Here is a 17,370-nt window from a genome sequence, read left to right as displayed (position 1 = left end):
AATATAAAGTTCATTAAAATCATCTAAAAGTTCTTCATTGTCTAAAGAATCATTTACTTCATCTTGTGCCACGAAGCACATGTGAGCGGGTTCTTTTCTTTCTTCTTCTTCTTCAGAAGAGGATGAATCATCACTATCATCCCAAGTCACTGTCACAGCCTTCGTCTTCTTCTTCTTGAAGTTGTTAAAATTATTGGAATTTGTGGACTTTGACTTGAGTAGCGGGCAATCCTTCTTTATGTGACCTGACTTGTTACAATTGAAACACAAAGAAGAGTCATTAATATTCTTAAATTTATTTGATTTGAAACATTTCTTAAGAAATCGTTTGAATTTCTTAGTAATCATTATAATATCCTCATCATCTTCGTCAGATTCATCGGTGTCAGAGGATGCATTGAAGGCAATTATCTTTGTCTTCTTTGGTTCGTCATTCTTCTTTCTATCTTCAATTTGAACTTCATATGCCATCAAATTTTCAATGAGATTTTCTACGGTGAGGGTTGATAAATCATTGGCTTCTTCAATCGCCATAGTTTTCTTTTAGTGCTCTTAGGATTTTTCTTACCATCTCAATTTGAGTATATTCTTTGCCAAGTCCAATCAAGGAGTTAGTAATATCTGTAAACCTTGTGAACATCTCTATGATAGATTCATTCTCTTTCATCTTAAATAGTTCAAACCTGTGGACAAGAACATAAATTTTTGTTTCTTTAACATTGTTAGTTCCTTTATGTGTTACCTCAAGAGTGTGCCAAATTTGATGTGTTGATGTAGAGGTAGACACTCGATTGAATTCGTTCTTGTCCAAGACACAAAACAATGCATTCATCGCCGTAGAATCCAGATTTACATTTGTCCTTGAACAACTGTCCATTCGGTGTAAGGAGTGGTAGGCTTTGTAAATTCCGTCTCTACAATGTTTCATAGATCGTAGTCAAGAGATTAGAGGTAGATCTTCATCCGACACTTTCAATAGTTGTAGTTTGTGCCGTCAAAGAGAGGTGGTCGCTATGTGGAATCTCTTTGAATCGTGATGTATTTGTTGTACTTGATGATGTCATCATTCACCTTGCTCTGATACCAATTGTAGAATCTGATCTAATACATACTAAAACACTAGAGGGGGGTGAATAGTATTCTTTTAAATTTTTTGCAAAGTAGATTATAAATTGTAAGAAAAATAGCAATAATTACAGAAATTTACAATCCAAACACAAGCTTTTATATTGGTTTCACCTCCCCGGTGTACATCCACTTTCCAAGCAAATCTCGCTTGAGAGTTCTACTATGATTTTGAAAACTATTACAAAATCAAAAAACAAACCTGACCAATTTGTAAGACCATGCAAATTGCACACAATCTCTTCACCAAGAGATCACAACTCTCACACCCGAGAGAACTTTTCTTGAATCAACAACACAATTCCTATAAGCCTTGATTGTGTAGTGATGTGTAGCAGTGGCTTTAGGAACTTTTTAATCTCTGAAAAATGCCTTAATACTTTGTATATGTAATGAAGATCAAAGGCTATTTCAGATTTTAGTTTTCTCAACACTTAGGCAAAAATCTGAATTTTTAGAACTCTTGAGAATGCACAAGTTAAAGCTTATAGATAGGAATGAATGGTGCAAAATTTTAAACTTCTAACCTATTTATAGCCATTGAAAAGATAAGTTTTTAAAACCAATTAAGGGATAAAAACGGTTATAAACAATCACAAATTCAAACTTAAAATGTCATAAAAACTGTCTCTGTAGTCGACTATAACTCCTAGTAGTCGACTACACTGAGTTCAAAAGTTAGGATTTTTTTAGTAGTCGACTACACTGGTCATTAGTCGACTACTCTGTAAACACAGAAAGTCTGGAATTCAGATTCAACTTTTATTCGTCGACTATACTGTCTAGTAGTCGATTACACTGTAATTTGACAAAAACTTGAAAATTGAATTTAACCCTAGTAGTCGACTGCATATAGTCATTAGTTGACTACACTGTATTTTTACAGAAATTTGAAAATCTGTCTAAGTCATGAGTAGTCGACTACACTGTATATTAGTCGACTACACTGTTATTTGACAGAAACTTGAAATTAAGTCTAAGGCATGAGTAGTCGACTACTATTGTCTATAGTCGACTACACTGTCAAATAACAGAAACTTAATATTTCAAACAGTGTACATGTAGTCGACTACAAATCTTATTGCTCGACTACTAAGGGGTAAAAATGATATGAATGAAGTATTTTGAGACTCATTCTTTAACTATAAATTCTAATGGTTAACATAGGAGATTTCTATTGTTAATCAACACACTAAGCATGTGTTGGTGTGTTCTAAACACTATGTGTGTGTATGTGTTGTGAGTGATCAAGGCTTGTACAATAATTCTAAGTAAAGAAAATGTAAAATTTACATTGTATATGTTAAAACACTTCATCTTCTTTACTTCATATGCCTTGAGCTCATCTTGCACTTTTGTTCACATATCTTGAGCTTATTTGAAGTTGATATCTGCATTGATATGTTAGTGCACAATAATACACATAGTAAATAAATTGTTATCATCAAAACTATATCATGTGGACATGATATCCAACAATAATAACTGACTACCGTATCACAAAATAAGGTCTTAATTCCTAATGCTAACACATCCAACATAGTAGCGGAGTTCATAATTTTCCAATTCAGCAGTCAATTCAAGACTAATACCGAAGCAACATCAGATAGTAAGCGAGAAGTACTTAGGGTCCTCAAACGAGCTACTAAAAAGGTTTAAGGGGTTTATTTCCCCTGTTAGAATATGTGTTATTGGTTACAAAGACCCGATTGAAAATTCAAAGAAGAAAAATATTTGAGGCTGTCTTGTACGCATGCAGTTTGCTTTTGACGCACAAAAGACGCTACCATATCAGATGTGGTGCGCTTCGCCATTGCTCTGCATCGAAGGGCGCATGAAGTGCAGTGAGGCGTGTACCTTTGATAGTAGTCATTGCTGACAGTAGATTTGAAGTTAAGTAGAACTAGAAGCTATAATATCTTGTTTCTAACAGGGAATCACTAGCAATTTGTTTATGTGGTGTAGTTTGCTTATGATTCCCTTAGATCTTTTTTCTACTGTGCATGTTTTAGTATTGGTTGTTATTTAGTTTTATATTTAACTATGTTTCAGAACTAGTTTAAAATGCATTATATTGCAGTTTCCTGGATATTGTTTGTAGACAATGATAATTTAATAGTCCAGTAAGCTGCTTGGAATTAATCTTAGTCCTGTTGTCTCATTTGTATTTTCTTCTTGTCCCTATCATGCATTCTGTTTAATTTAGTTTTCTTTCCTTTTGTCATGTTATTTCGTTTCCCTTTGTTATGTTGTTTTTTCTTTCTTGCTTTCCTTTTTTTTTCCTTTTATCATTTTTGCTTCCTTTACCCCTTAGCACCTTGTCAATTTTTGACGTTAAAAGTAATGCTTTGTAATGAGTGGTGCTTTTTTCAGGTATCATGCCCGGATACTCTTTGATCGCCTTTCCCATCTCAATCCGGTTGAACATATTCAAATTTGCGAGGTCTTATTTAGGTATATTTTAAACTCCAATTTTCCAGATCAATTTAATGACTTAAGTGTTCAGAATAGTGACATTTATAAATTATCCAGAGGAGGGGAAAAAATCCTTCAATTTGGTGTTGATGCTCTTCAACCACTATACTACTTGTTGGCTGTAAAATGCATATTTGATTTAGTATTTTCGTTTGTTTCAGTATTAGGCTGGCTTGTACATAAATGAAAGTAAACATTTGAGTGTAAGGCTTGCAGTTGTTTTGATTGGCCCACCGAGCTTAACATCTTTTTAATTTTAGATTTTTAATAAATTGAAAAGCTTATTCTTTATGGCCTATGCTGTTGCCAGTCTGTAATCTTACGAATGATGGGAGATAGACAATTCATTATTCATATAATACATTGCTATAGCCACATGCTGGTCAGGACCATTAGGAAGGTTACCTTTCTGATGCACCTGTTTACTTCTTGCAGTGTTATTGAGAAGACTATTTCCTCTGCTTATTCTACTGTTTGTCCAAAACATCTTCAAGCTATTGGAAACTCTTCTGTTCCAAGTGCCACAGTCATGGAATCAACAGCAAAATCATCGGTTCATGCTATTATTGACCTTCCAAGTGAGCTTTTTCAGATGCTATCTGTTGCGGGTCCATATCTTCACCGTGATACTGTATTGTTGCAGAAGGTCTGATGATTTTAAATTTCGTAGACTAGTGCTTTGTTTAATTTAATTTTTAAATCCTAGAAACATCTCCCTGTATATTCCAGTTGTCAACACAACACCTGTCAAATAGCCACTGTCTTAAAGATGACATCACTTTATAATTAAACTTATAAGCCTATTTGTTCTATATTTATCTAAATCAGTTTCTTGAGTTATTCGCATCCCATCCTTATTAGGCTTGAACAGTCTTGAAGAGTACAGCAGCGACCTCAACAAAGCCTTTATCCCAAACTTATGGGTCTGGCTTAGATGAATTCTAATCTTCGATTCAGTTCTTTTCAAGGCCATCTTTTGCAAACTACTGTCATATCTGTTTTAATCATTTCCAATCAGGTTCTCTTTGACCTACCTCTCGTCATCCTTGCTCCATTAATTATAATTTTACCACCTATTTGATGAATTTGTGGTCTCCTTGGCATATGGCGAAATCATCTCAATTGAGTTAGATCTCATTTTATTTCTATTGGAACAAGCTCTGACCTCCTACAAAAGCATTGATTTCTTATCCTATCGGTCAATATATATCCACAAGTCCATCATAATATTCTCATTCTGGTCTGCTGAAATTTTTTACGTGTTCTTAATTTCCCAGCATCCTAATCCAAAAAGCATTGCTCTTATAGGTAGGGTATAGAAATTTCCCTTTGATTTTATATGTATTCCATTATCACGTATAGCCCCAAAAGTGCTTCTCCATTTAAACTATCCTGATTTGATTCAATGAATATATTATTCTCTATCTCACAGTCTTGAGGAATAAATGATCCTAAGTAACAAAGGTGATTACTCTGTCAAGATTCTTAACCTATCAATATGTACTGCATGCTCATCCTTTTCACAGTTCTACTAAAATTATGTTCCAAGTATGCTAATTACACAATTCTGTTTCTTCCGTTGTTTCGGACGTCTGCCCATGAAAGCTATTGCTACTCTTTCATCGTGAATTCTCTCTTTTGGTTGATATTTTGTCAACTTTTTATTTTCAAACTACTTTTTGACTAGTGAAAACCTTTTTCATGGGCAGGTGTGCAGGGTGTTAAGAGCATACTACCTCTCTGCGCAAGAGTGTCTTGGTAAATCAAGTGAGATGACACTGCGAGATCCTCGCTTACGAATGAAGGACGCTAGGCTTAGGGTTGAGGAAGCACTAGGAACATGCTTGCTTCCATCGTTGCAATTAATACCTGCAAATCCTGCAGTTGGACAGGAAATCTGGGAAGTCCTTTCTTTGCTTCCTTATGAGGTTTGTACTAAATAAATGGCTAATGTTGGATTTATACGTTTACCTTAGTAATGCAAACTCTCAAGGGAAGCTTGCTGATGAAGGTACGCTACCGTCTGTATGGTGAGTGGGAGAAGGACGATGAACGTATTCCTATGGTTTTAGCTGCTAGACAGACTGCAAAGGTTCGTATGTTTATTAAATATTTGGAGGTCATATCATTATATCTTGTTTACTTAGATTTTTTTTTATTCTCATGCAGTTAGACACTAGAAGAATCCTGAAGAGACTTGCTAAGGAGAATTTGAAGCAGCTAGGAAGAATGGTTGCCAAGCTTGCTCATGCTAATCCAATGACTGTACTTCGGACAATTGTTCACCAGGTAAAATGATTGTAGAAGGATGATGCTCATCCTAACAACCTCCCTCATCCCTTGGTATCTGATTCTGTTAAATATTGCAATCTTTAACATTTGATGAAGTCAATACAATTTTGTAGATTGAAGCATACAAAGACATGATAACACCGGTTGTGGATGCTTTCAAATACTTGACTCAGGTATGTTTTTGTTCTGAACTTTATGTGGTAATGTTCTTGGTTTCTTCTTTGCTTGAAGAAGAAATTTGAATTAGCTACAATTGACTTTAATTTTAGTTGATATTGACTCAGTTTTCTTATATGCTTAGTCATTTCCACATTTTTCTTAGAACTTGACGTGGCTCCCAATGGAAAAGCTGTCTTTGCTGTTGATTTATCTTTAAGATGATAAACTGCTTTAAAGTTAGCTCATCATTCTTTTGTAATGGCTTTTATTTTGCAAGCGGTATGATGATGTGCGGCTAAAATTTATCATCAGTTCTTTTTGATGGTTAACACTAGCCACTGATTCAGACACTTGAATCTGTTGTTTTTCTGCCACCTTAGATTATTGGCTATTTTGGGATGCTGTTTGTGGGCTTCATTGGTGCTTATTCCAGCAATTTAGTTGCATTTTGCCCATCAGCTTGTGTGTCATGAGTTGACACAGCTTGCATTATTTGGTCTAAGCTTATGCTTGGACCCATCTAAGCTTGCATTGTTTTGTCTGAGGATTAAGCTTAAATGTGCATGCTCAGCACAAAAAGGTTTCGGCGAAAACCTTTCTGCTGGACATTTTGTTCTTTAGAAATGACGTTCATCCCAAAAGATCTAACCTGCAGCCCCATCCCATCTCCTATGCTGAAAACAAAAATTAACCCACCTAACCGAAATCGGCCATCCTCTCCAAATTTGCTATTTCTGGGATGGTTAATTACCATTAGTCTATATTTTATGCCCCCTGTTAGAAATTCATTCCTCATTTATTACTTGACATTTTTATGATCACTGATGTATTTATGTTATTTTATTCAGTATTTTTATTCATATATTTATGTTATTTTATTCATTATGTTTATACTTGTGAACCTTATGCTTAGCTTAGATGACTTTGAGTATATGGATTCTCTGTCAAAGATAGAATAGGTGAGCCTTACAGCTGCAGGATGGGATTTGGTTGGGTTAGTGGTTTTTTTTGGTCAATCCTAACTGAGCCTGAAATTTCAGTTCATGCCAGCCGTAATAGTGTGTGGATTGGAAAATAGATTCACTTGTCTTCCCTGATTAATAGTCAGGTCTGGGTGGCTGATTCACTTGATCTGGGTGGCCTACTTAACATCATATGATGCAATTATAATCTATCACTACTATGGAAGTATTATGGCCCGGTTCTTAGTTTGGTTTTCTCTGCTCTCACTGGATCCATCTATGTGTTCAACCTTGTTCATATCCAACTGACTCATGCAGAAAGATTAAGGTCAACAAATGCTCTTCCTCTAACACAGTTTCAGGCTCACACAAACAGATTAAGGTCAACAAATGTATTATTCTAACACAGTGTCACATGGACTCTATGGTTAATGTATTCAAATTTATACTGATAGGTTGAATTTGATTCTGTACTTAACCACCATTTTTTTTCGCTTTGTAATGTCTACTCAGATCTTATCGTTGATAATCAGGTTAGCCTTAAATCTGATTATCAGGTGAGTTTTTTTAGGGTCAGGAAACTGATCTGAGTAATAATTGGATTGGGATTAGGTTAACTGTATGAGTCCTGTTGAAACTCACCGGCCTTGATTTCCACTTGTTAGGAAGGTCAACGAGGATAGTAAGGGCGCAGTCTTTGTATGCATGTTTAGGCGAGCAAATATTTCCCTAATTTGGATGACTAATAATTTCTGTGAGGTGGCACAACTCTCATGCAAACGTTCCTGGGATGAAAAACCACATCTTCAGGAATGGTAAAAATTATTCCATCTAAAAATGAAAAGAGGCAGTAATTGTTAGGATGATGGATAGGGTTAGTGTCCTCTCTTACATAGTGACAGTAGACAGGTTATTTGATGGACATGTCACTCAAGGAAACATCTTTAGACACCCTTCATGGTTATAGTATTAGATATATGTACATGTACATTCCTATGTGTATATATGTATGGGTAAGTGCGTTTATACCCCAAAAAACTGCCCCGTCCAACAAAAAAAAAAAAAGGAGGAGGTACATAAGGTGACTGCTTACATGATATATGTAGAGAAAATGTGAAGCATATTTGTGGGCCAACCAGAGATGATCCATGCAGTTTGCTGTAACTCACATCCTGAAAATGCCTAGGAAAAAGCAACAACTCTCATTTTGCACTATTTTATTCTAAGGTTATGGAATCACATAATATTTTTATTCTAAAATTAGCATGTTTATTGCCATTAATTATTAAATCCCTTTTACTTCCAATTATAGCTGTATAGAGGAGGCTGCTGGTGACAAATGTTTCATGAAAGCTGGCATACTATAGTTCACTACTATCTGGTGAAGAATTTTAGTTAGACATGGTTATCACTCTTGTCTGGGGAAAATGTTTGCTCTCTTATTAAGTGCTGCACATCACTTTCTTTTACCAAGACAAAGTGGTTTGGTGTTTAGTTTACAGAGGTGCTTCCAACTTTCTGCAGCTTGTGTCCTTTTCCCGTCTAACTACCAAGCTTTGCTTCTATGCTTCATTCTACTGCCTTCTATTTTCTTGGAAGTTGGATTTGTGTGTTAAGAATATTTCTGGTTTTTTGTGTTGTTTGAAGATTTCGGACAGTATTCTGGCTCTAAATTTTCTTTTTTGCTGCAGTTGGAATATGATGTATTAGAATATGTGGTGATTGAACGCTTAGCCCAAGGTGGACGTGAAAAGCTGAAAGATGATGGCCTCAATTTGTCAGACTGGCTCCAGTCTCTTGCATCCTTTTGGGGTCATCTGTATGTATCTTTACTCTCGCCTAAATATGGAATCAGCAACTTCAGATATCTAGAAGCAACAACATTTATGCATGCATATACTTATGTTAGCATAGTTACATGCAAATTATGGTTACTTGGATGGGGGAAAGGACCTTTCCTCCAGGTGACAATACACACCATAATTACTATTTGTCTTTTGTTTGTTAAGCAGTTCAGGGATGGTATTTACATTTTGGATGATATCTCATACGATATTTTTGTTCCTGTTTATTTTATTAGTTAGTATTCTCATTCCGCCCCACCTCCACACCCAAGCTTCAACATGCCGGGACTGCCACCATCACTATCGGCACCATTTAAATATATACAAAAGCAGCACAGAGAGCGTGCGTGCATGCACACATGCTAATAATTATTTGTTTACACACAGACACAGATTGCTGGTATTAGATACATGTACAAAATAGCTACAGTGCCAAATTGTTGTGTGAATTTATTTAATAGGCTTTTGATCATTGCACTTGGATTTACGTGTCAACTGTCTATACATAGATATGTAATTTCATTTTTGTGTCTGCATTATGTTTCTCCTTGGTTATTTTGCTTTATGTCTTAAATGTGCCCTTAATTTTGTGGTGCATATGGTCATGTACTTTATTACTTAACTAGTTTAAACCATAGAATGTAATATGGCACAACATGTGATACAATATGCTGGAAAAATGATACATGATGCATAAAGTTTGACAACTTCAACTAACGGTTTGATTTATTTCTTAACAGTTGGTTTATAAGAAATGTTTCTGATTGTGGAAGATCCCTCAGTGCTGGGATCTTATGCAACATCTTGCAAATATACAAATGTAATGGACGACTTGTGTTATATGGAGAGCACGACAAAACTTGTATTAGGTTTTAATGGGCTGTCAAAGAAATGGGACAAATATTTGAAATTATCTTGGTGTTGAGTGGCAGCGTCCATCGTTGAAACGTTATGTGAAGTTTTTGGTTGCACTGAGCCAGGAGAAGATGGCTAAAGTTACTAACACAGGCTGTTTTGACGGAATGGTATTTGTGGGAAGAACTCCAACATTCTTATGTTTTAGGGTGAGTTGAAAGTTTGTAACTGGACCTTATGTGGGGACTCCTTTACCCAGAAGCTGGTGAACGCTCATCCAGCACATCAGTAATATGCGTGGATGGGCATAACTTCTGCATTTTGAATATATTGCTAAAGGTGACAGTTTAGAGGCTGTGTAGATTGAGGCTGTGTAGATTTTGTATCAAGGGGATGACACATGATTATGTTGCTAGACCTGTCGATTCGGTCATGGATGGGATAAGGTGGGCTTACGCACACTATAAAGAGAGTTTATACTATAAAACCTCTTTAGTAGCACTAATTATGGGAACGAATCTCAATGGCTGTTACTGAAGTCTGAGCAACCATATTCTTGATTGAAGAAGAATACATCTTGATTATCTATAAGATTGAGATTGAACAAGTAAACCTACACCCTTATGTTGACACTCTGCATCCTAACATTATGATTACGTTGCAACATTTTTATTATGTTTGAGAGAAGGCAATGAGTATAACAACTAGCTTGGAAATGCATGGATCCAAGGCTATTGTAATCAAGTTTCACTATTCTAATCGTGATTTCCAGCTTTGGTTGTATTTGAGGCCTGATGGCACCTCACTTGCAATACAAGATGCAGCGAAATGTTCGGCATTAAAAAAAAGCAAACCATAGGTGCTTTCCAGTGCATGCTCATGTGAATAGTGAAGGATCCTCTAAACCAGCAAGCAGGCACTTTCTGATTACTCTGCTAATCTGCAATGTTAGATTATAGCTGGCAAATCTAATTGAAGATGGGAACTACTTCCTAGACTGAAATCATATTTCTGTCCGTCTTGCTGGATACTTCTGAGAGGAGAGGTATCATTGTTCATACGTCTGGGAAATACTTGGATCCTTGGTATTTGTTGTGCATTAAGATTTACAACCTGGACAGATGAAGATTTATTAGTCACTTTAACATTAATAATCTAACACGAATGTCAGGGCTCATAATTCAATTAATAACCTGACCCGTATCTTTGTGAAGTTGCAAAAGATATCGATTGTTTGGTAACCAATACAATTTAGAAATTTATTCTGTAATTTTAGCTATACTGATAGGTTAAAAATTCATTGCTACTATTTTATATTAGCAAACATTCACCTGCAGGTGTGCGCACACACATTACCATGCACAGGGCATGGTATTCATATTGAGTTGTAACATATCTGATATCCATGTTAGGGCTACCTAGGTTTAACGTCCTTGCCCTCATTATTCTGCAGACAGAATAGTGGGTATTTTATCTATATGATCCTGCTACGTCACTTACCTATCTTGTCATAATGACATCATGCTGCATGTTGTTTTACATGGAAAACATCCTCTAAACCCTTTTTCCTGCTTTCGTTTTTAATACAATCAAGAGAATTGCCACTGTTGGAAGGAGAGCTCTGTTTATCCAATGTCAGAATGTGGGAAACTAGCCTAATTTTGTAATATCAACTCAGTTTCATTTGGAATACTTGTCATCAGTTGTCTGCAGTAAGTCAGCTTGACATGTTTCTTGATAATTGTTAATAAAAGAAAACTAGTTACTTGCCAACAAATTTTTTTATCAACAATCTTTGGGAAGTGTGTCTTGCTGATTATAGATTTTTTTATTCTTAACTTTTTACTTGACTATAATTTTTCTTTTAAGTTTGATAAATCTTATGCGTGATAAACATATCAGATCAAGTTCTATCTGAACATTAGGTATTTTTTTATATTCCCAGATGCAAGAAATACCCATCAATGGAACTACGAGGCCTCTTCCAGTATCTTGTTAATCAATTGAAAAAGGGAGTGGGTATTGAGCTTGTTCTGTTACAGGTAAGACTAGATTATCATGTTCTTGCGGATTTATGTTTTCTATAACTACATGTTGGCCATATAAACATTCAAACTGTTGAATCATGTAGGAGCTCATTCAGCAAATGGCAAATGTCCAGTACACCGAGAATATGACCGAGGATCAACTTGACGCGATGGCGGGAAGTGAGACATTGCGTTGTCAGGCTAGTCTTTTTGGAATGACTAAGAACAATAAGGTACATGAGAAAAGCAATCCATATTATCCATATTTTCTCTTAATTAATTGTTTTTTGAAATGCTTGCATTAGGTGATTACATCTAATCTTGGTGTCAGATACAAAATTTTCTTTATCACGCATGCTTTTTATTGGTCGGAATGTTGATTCCATCTTTGCAGCTTTCCCTATCTGTTGACTACTCGTACTGTTTATTAAAGCCCTTGTTGCCTGATACATAACTTGGCAACCTCTTAAGAAGTTAGGATGATGTTGATAAACTTTCGTGGACATTTGGTTAATCTTTTTGGCCGATCTGTCTTTACATAAGATCCTTGTTTTATGGTAAAAAAACTTTGATAATGATGGATTATTTTTCCGTGATTTTGTCCCTGTAGTGCAACTTCGTTGGTTTGGATATTTCCAGCAGTTGTGCATTGAACATTGCTTTGTTCTGACTTCCCCTATATCTTCCCCTATATTATCTATATTCAAATTTATATTATAGTTAACTGGCCATAATAACCTGCGGGAAACTCTAGTGGCAGAAGTTATAAGACTTTTATTTTCCATGGCAAAGGGACTTGGATCAGGGAGATTGAGGCATTGAGCTGGCCTACGGGTTAAACATGTCTTCTACTTTTTCATACCTCCACGTGAAAGGCAATCAGGCTTTGCATGTTTACGGTTTTACCCATACAACCCAAATAACATCATCCCTTTATCTTGTTTATAACATGCATATGCATTGGGGAGTTATCGGGTATAATTATATCAATGGAAGCTCTAATGGCTGAAGTATATATATGCTGTACAGATGACTTGCGTGTAAGTTGAAGGTATTTAATGTATGAAAGTAGAGGTGAGGTAAAGGGAAGGGATATCAATTATATTCCTTGTTTGGAAGTTGAAGTTGACTTGTGTAAATTGAAGGTGTCTAATATGTGATAGTTGAGTAGAGGCAAATGGAAGGGGAGATCAAGTAGATTCTTTGTCTGGATGTTGAGGCAATGAACCATGCAGATTAATCGCTGCATAAAATCGGCTTGGTCGGTTTGGATACAAATGATGGGAAGGGAGGGGAGTGATTGACTTAAACGCAAGGGGAGGGAGTGTAAAGGAAAAGGGTGGAATGTATTCATTTATGTTTGGATAGACAACGAGGGGATGAGAGGGTACACTATAATATGTATTTGTTAAGAGTAAGGGAAGGGAAGGTAAGGGGAGCTACTTGACTAGTATGCCACGCCTCTTGATTTTCTCATATAGGGCAATATTGAAATTTCAAGAAAATTCCACTTAAAACCCCTCCCCTCCCCTCCCAATCCGTCCACTTTTGGCGGGTTGAGAAAGTGGCTGAATTTTCAAAATTTACTCCTCCCCTCCCCTCTCCTTGCTAACTAAAAAGTGTAAACATACACAATATTAGGAGGGTTAGTATTGTAAATCTCCCCCACCCCTCCTGAAAAACTCTATCCAAACTCAGTGTAAAGTGCAGGGGTGGGAAAGAATATCATGGCATCTGTTGTATCAGCAGGCTATCTCGTGTAACCTCTGTTTCTCGCTTCTATTGACTTACAAAATTAGAAGGTGCACCATTTATTTTGATTAGGGTGCAAAACCAGGTAAATTATAGGTGTGAACATCACTAAGGTCAATATAACTTCACCTTTGGCTAAAGATTTTTAGCCCAAGCTCAGCTAAGTTCTAAATCTCAACTAATGGCTTACCCGCCACCCCCTTGGGTTGTGGTTGGTGTGTCATTCCTTAGCCATATCTTGCAACTCTGGGTAGTTCATTAGGGGACCTCAAACTGTCAACACTGGGAGTTATAGTCCAGTCAAAAGTTTAATCCTGACCTAGTCAGAATTCTTTTTCCGATACCTACACCTGAACCAAGATTACTTTGGTGTTTGGTCTATGATGATTGAGCAATAGTCCAGCCCAGCACATACTTACATTGGGCTGAGTAAGCTTCAGGAGTGTAAAAGTCCTGTTCAATATATTTACATTCATATCATGGGTACAGATATGAATGCCACTCCACCATCAGATGTCATTTACTAATTGATTATCTCAGATATCAAATTATAAGAGAACTCTTGCCACCCTTTTGGAATGACTGCCAGTTCATGGTTTTAAAAGTAGTACAGATGATGCCACTTGATCTTCATGTAAAGGGATCCACATGTCATGATTTTTCATCATCCTATGTAATTACCATGAATCATGGTGCATTCTTATGTTTTTTTGAGCTGCTAGTTCATGAACTTTCCTCTTCTGTGCTTGTTTTCCTTCTAGTTATGAATTTTGTTGCAAATCAGTTGCTAGCAATTGCAAACTTTCGAGGAAAAGGAGAACCAAGCCTAAAAAATTAAATGAAATGAAATCAAAATGTTTACCTAGGTTTAACAGAGAGAACTATGAGTCGTACTTAGGCGCGAGCGGAAGAAGCTGTATCTATATTTTTCAGTTGCTAGTTCATGATAAAGCCGAATAACCATGCATATTGTTTACATGTCACTAACAATTTTTTGGAAGTTGATGACTTTGTTATTAGTGTTTATCGATACCCTACAATTAGTCACAGCTTATTTTACTAATTTCCTAGCTATAAGCTATTAGTGCAAGAGACTAGCAGTGGAATGGTTTGTTATTAATGTTTGGAAATGGCCTCCAATTAGGCACAACCATGCTAAACTATTGCCAGCTTGCTCAAATCATCTGCCAACAATAAGCTTGGAGTGGGAAGGTCTGCTTCTTCTGGTGATCCATATCTAATATTTCTGCCGCAGTCTCCCAATTTCTGGAAAGAATCGACAATATTTTCTTTCTTATAGTTGTGTCTTGTTCTATTTTGTTTATTTATGCGAGACCTTACATTTTTTTATCAACATAGTGATATAGATATGACCAGACGGTCTTATATATATTGTTTTGTTGTTATAAGGAATAATTTAACTGGAACTACATGGCTGCATAGATAAGTTTCGGTTATTAGCTTTGAATCCTTGGGATCAATTTCTAGATCCAGTAAGGAATTAAATCTATTTCTGGGGTACAACAACCTTCCCAACAAGCTATAGGTATTTACTACTTAGTTTCCATCGCTACCTCTTAAGTGCAGCTATATAGCATTTACTTCCTGTCTCTTCTTCTGGCATTCTTCATAAACTTTTTGAAATCTTATAAATTCTGTACCACTTTTCTCATATCTGTAGCTTTGTAATATTCTTCCATTTATCTTTAGCAAGATGCCCAAATTTTCCTGTTAGGGCTAACAGTAACAGCAATATATTGTTTCTTCTCTTGAATTATCTGCTTGTTTTCCTGAGTACCTCTGGTAGGCGTTACTATTTTACAATCATCCCAAGTGTAACCTGCAAATCTTACAGTTATAAGATTTAACCAGAGTAGCAAAGAAGTGGTTCGTGCTCTGTGTAGGCTCAAAGGGGCGTGCTCTGTGTAGGCTCAAAGGGGGACTCTAGTATCATCTGTCTAAGCCTGTATTACTTATACACAACATCTTTATACACGCAATGAATAAATTTAAAGGGTTTATGTTCGGGAGTGAGAATATTCTGAAATTTATCAGTAACTTTAATGGACTTACCTCTCTCATTTGACCTAAAAAATTTTAGGGTCCTAGCCTTTTCCCCCTCCATTTCTAACTGTGCTCACCCCGCTAAGTGCCAAAACTTTTCACTTCTTTCTGAATTCATGTGAAATGAGGGTCTCGTTAAGCAATCTGATTGCATGATCACTTCCCATTTTTACACCTTCAACCACTTCCACATATTTCTGTGCATATGTCAATGGTCTTCCACCGAGCAGCCGTTGTTCTATGCTATACCAGTATGATTCTCAATATCATTTATGAACATTGGCGGATCCAGAAAAGTTTTTCTTAGCGGAGCAGATGAGAAGTATCTATTTACCTAAGTGAACATGGGCTACTAATTTCAAGGGCTGAATGGAAATGGGCTTCTATTTGTAATGCTAATGCAAATTCTTTAAAAATTCAAGTTGGGGCACAGATTTTTTAAATTGGGGTTGGGTGTGGGGGTGGGAATGGGATTATAGTTGTAGAAGGCTTTAAAAGGTAATTTCTAGATTATTAGGGGTGCAGTGCCCACCTACGTGATCATATGCATCTGACCCTGTTTATGGACAATCTTCAAAATGCGTGGTGCTTCAAAATTTTCCATTCAACTGCAGTTGTCCTTGTTTACTGGGGAGAAATTCTTTTGTATGTTGTTGTCTTTTAGCCACAAATAATGATAATTCAGATTTTCCTGTGAAATTCCATACATGCTAGTTGAACCAATTCTGATATTCTGTTGAGCTCTGGGATACTTTCATCTTTCAGTGGAATAGAGATCTTGTCTTACTTGATATTTGAGGTGTACATATAATCCTGCATCCATCTAACCCGTCTCTTCAAGTGCATAGCAAATCTTTTTGATGCAGAAACTTCTATCTAGTGATTTATATACCTTCTGCAGATCCACTTCAAGCAGCCTCATTAGCATGATATCTATTTTCTGTTCCCTTTAAAAGTTCAAAGGATTTGGGTAGAAAATTGATTGTGGCGTTATCTGCCTTTATGATACTTAGGCATTAGAATTGGATTTTATATGTAGTTGGAGTTACGTTTTATTTCTAAAGGCGATTTGATGCGGACATCCAGGCACGTGCACGGGATTTTCGACGTGTTTATCAGCGCAAGAGACGCTGTGTTTTAGCTTTGTATCGGATCCTAACTATGTGGTTTTGATTTTTAGATTTAGTAGTATAGATTTGAAATTTGAATTGTGGGTAAGATTTGGTAGTTATTTAGTTTTAAATTCTGATTGATTGTGAGAGATTTGATTGATTTTGTGAGATTTCTAAATCTGTAATTTTCTCTCTTTTAAAAGGACTGCTGTAATCAGAATTATGATTAGATTTTTTTGAATGAATTATTGTGAACTCTGAAAATTTTTGGTGTGAAGCATTGGGTGTGAAACCCTAGGTTGACTTTTTTTCCTCTGCCACAAACAACCGACAAATTCCCCCTTGTTTTCTCTTCTTTCAGCCGCTAACCCCCACCTCTCCTCCTCCTCCGTGAGATTTCTAAATCTGTAATTTTCTCTCTTTTAAAAGGACTGCTGTAATCAGAATTATGATTAGATTTTTTTGAATGAATTATTGTGAACTCTGAAAATTTTTGGTGTGAAGCATTGGGTGTGAAACCCTAGGTTGACTTTTTTTCCTCTGCCACAAACAACCGACAAATTCCCCCTTGTTTTCTCTTCTTTCAGCCGCTAACCCCCACCTCTCCTCCTCCTCCGCGCCCGCGCCCTCCACCGCTCGACAATTGCCACCCCCATTCCATGCTCTCCGTCGATCAACCACCGTCGCAAACCTCTACCCTCTT

The 17,370-nt window shown here is 36.4% G+C and overlaps 1 protein-coding gene across 1 annotated transcript in view; it reads left to right on the top strand.

Annotated features, from left to right (window-relative positions):
• Positions 1–17,370, top strand: part of LOC109833791 (THO complex subunit 2) — a 52,134-nt gene that overhangs the window by 22,286 nt on the left and 12,478 nt on the right. The window contains 9 exon segments of the mRNA XM_020401607.1: positions 3,499–3,579; positions 4,036–4,246; positions 5,310–5,528; positions 5,612–5,692; positions 5,770–5,889; positions 6,006–6,065; positions 8,705–8,832; positions 11,658–11,754; positions 11,844–11,972. Coding sequence (XP_020257196.1) covers positions 3,499–3,579; positions 4,036–4,246; positions 5,310–5,528; positions 5,612–5,692; positions 5,770–5,889; positions 6,006–6,065; positions 8,705–8,832; positions 11,658–11,754; positions 11,844–11,972 — 1,126 coding nt within the window.

This window comes from Asparagus officinalis, chromosome 3 (assembly GCF_001876935.1).
Source record: "Asparagus officinalis chromosome 3, Aspof.V1, whole genome shotgun sequence".
Classification (NCBI taxonomy): Eukaryota; Viridiplantae; Streptophyta; class Magnoliopsida; order Asparagales; family Asparagaceae; genus Asparagus; species Asparagus officinalis.
Note: the sequence above shows the minus strand (reverse complement) of the source record. Positions and strands in the feature narration are given on the sequence as shown.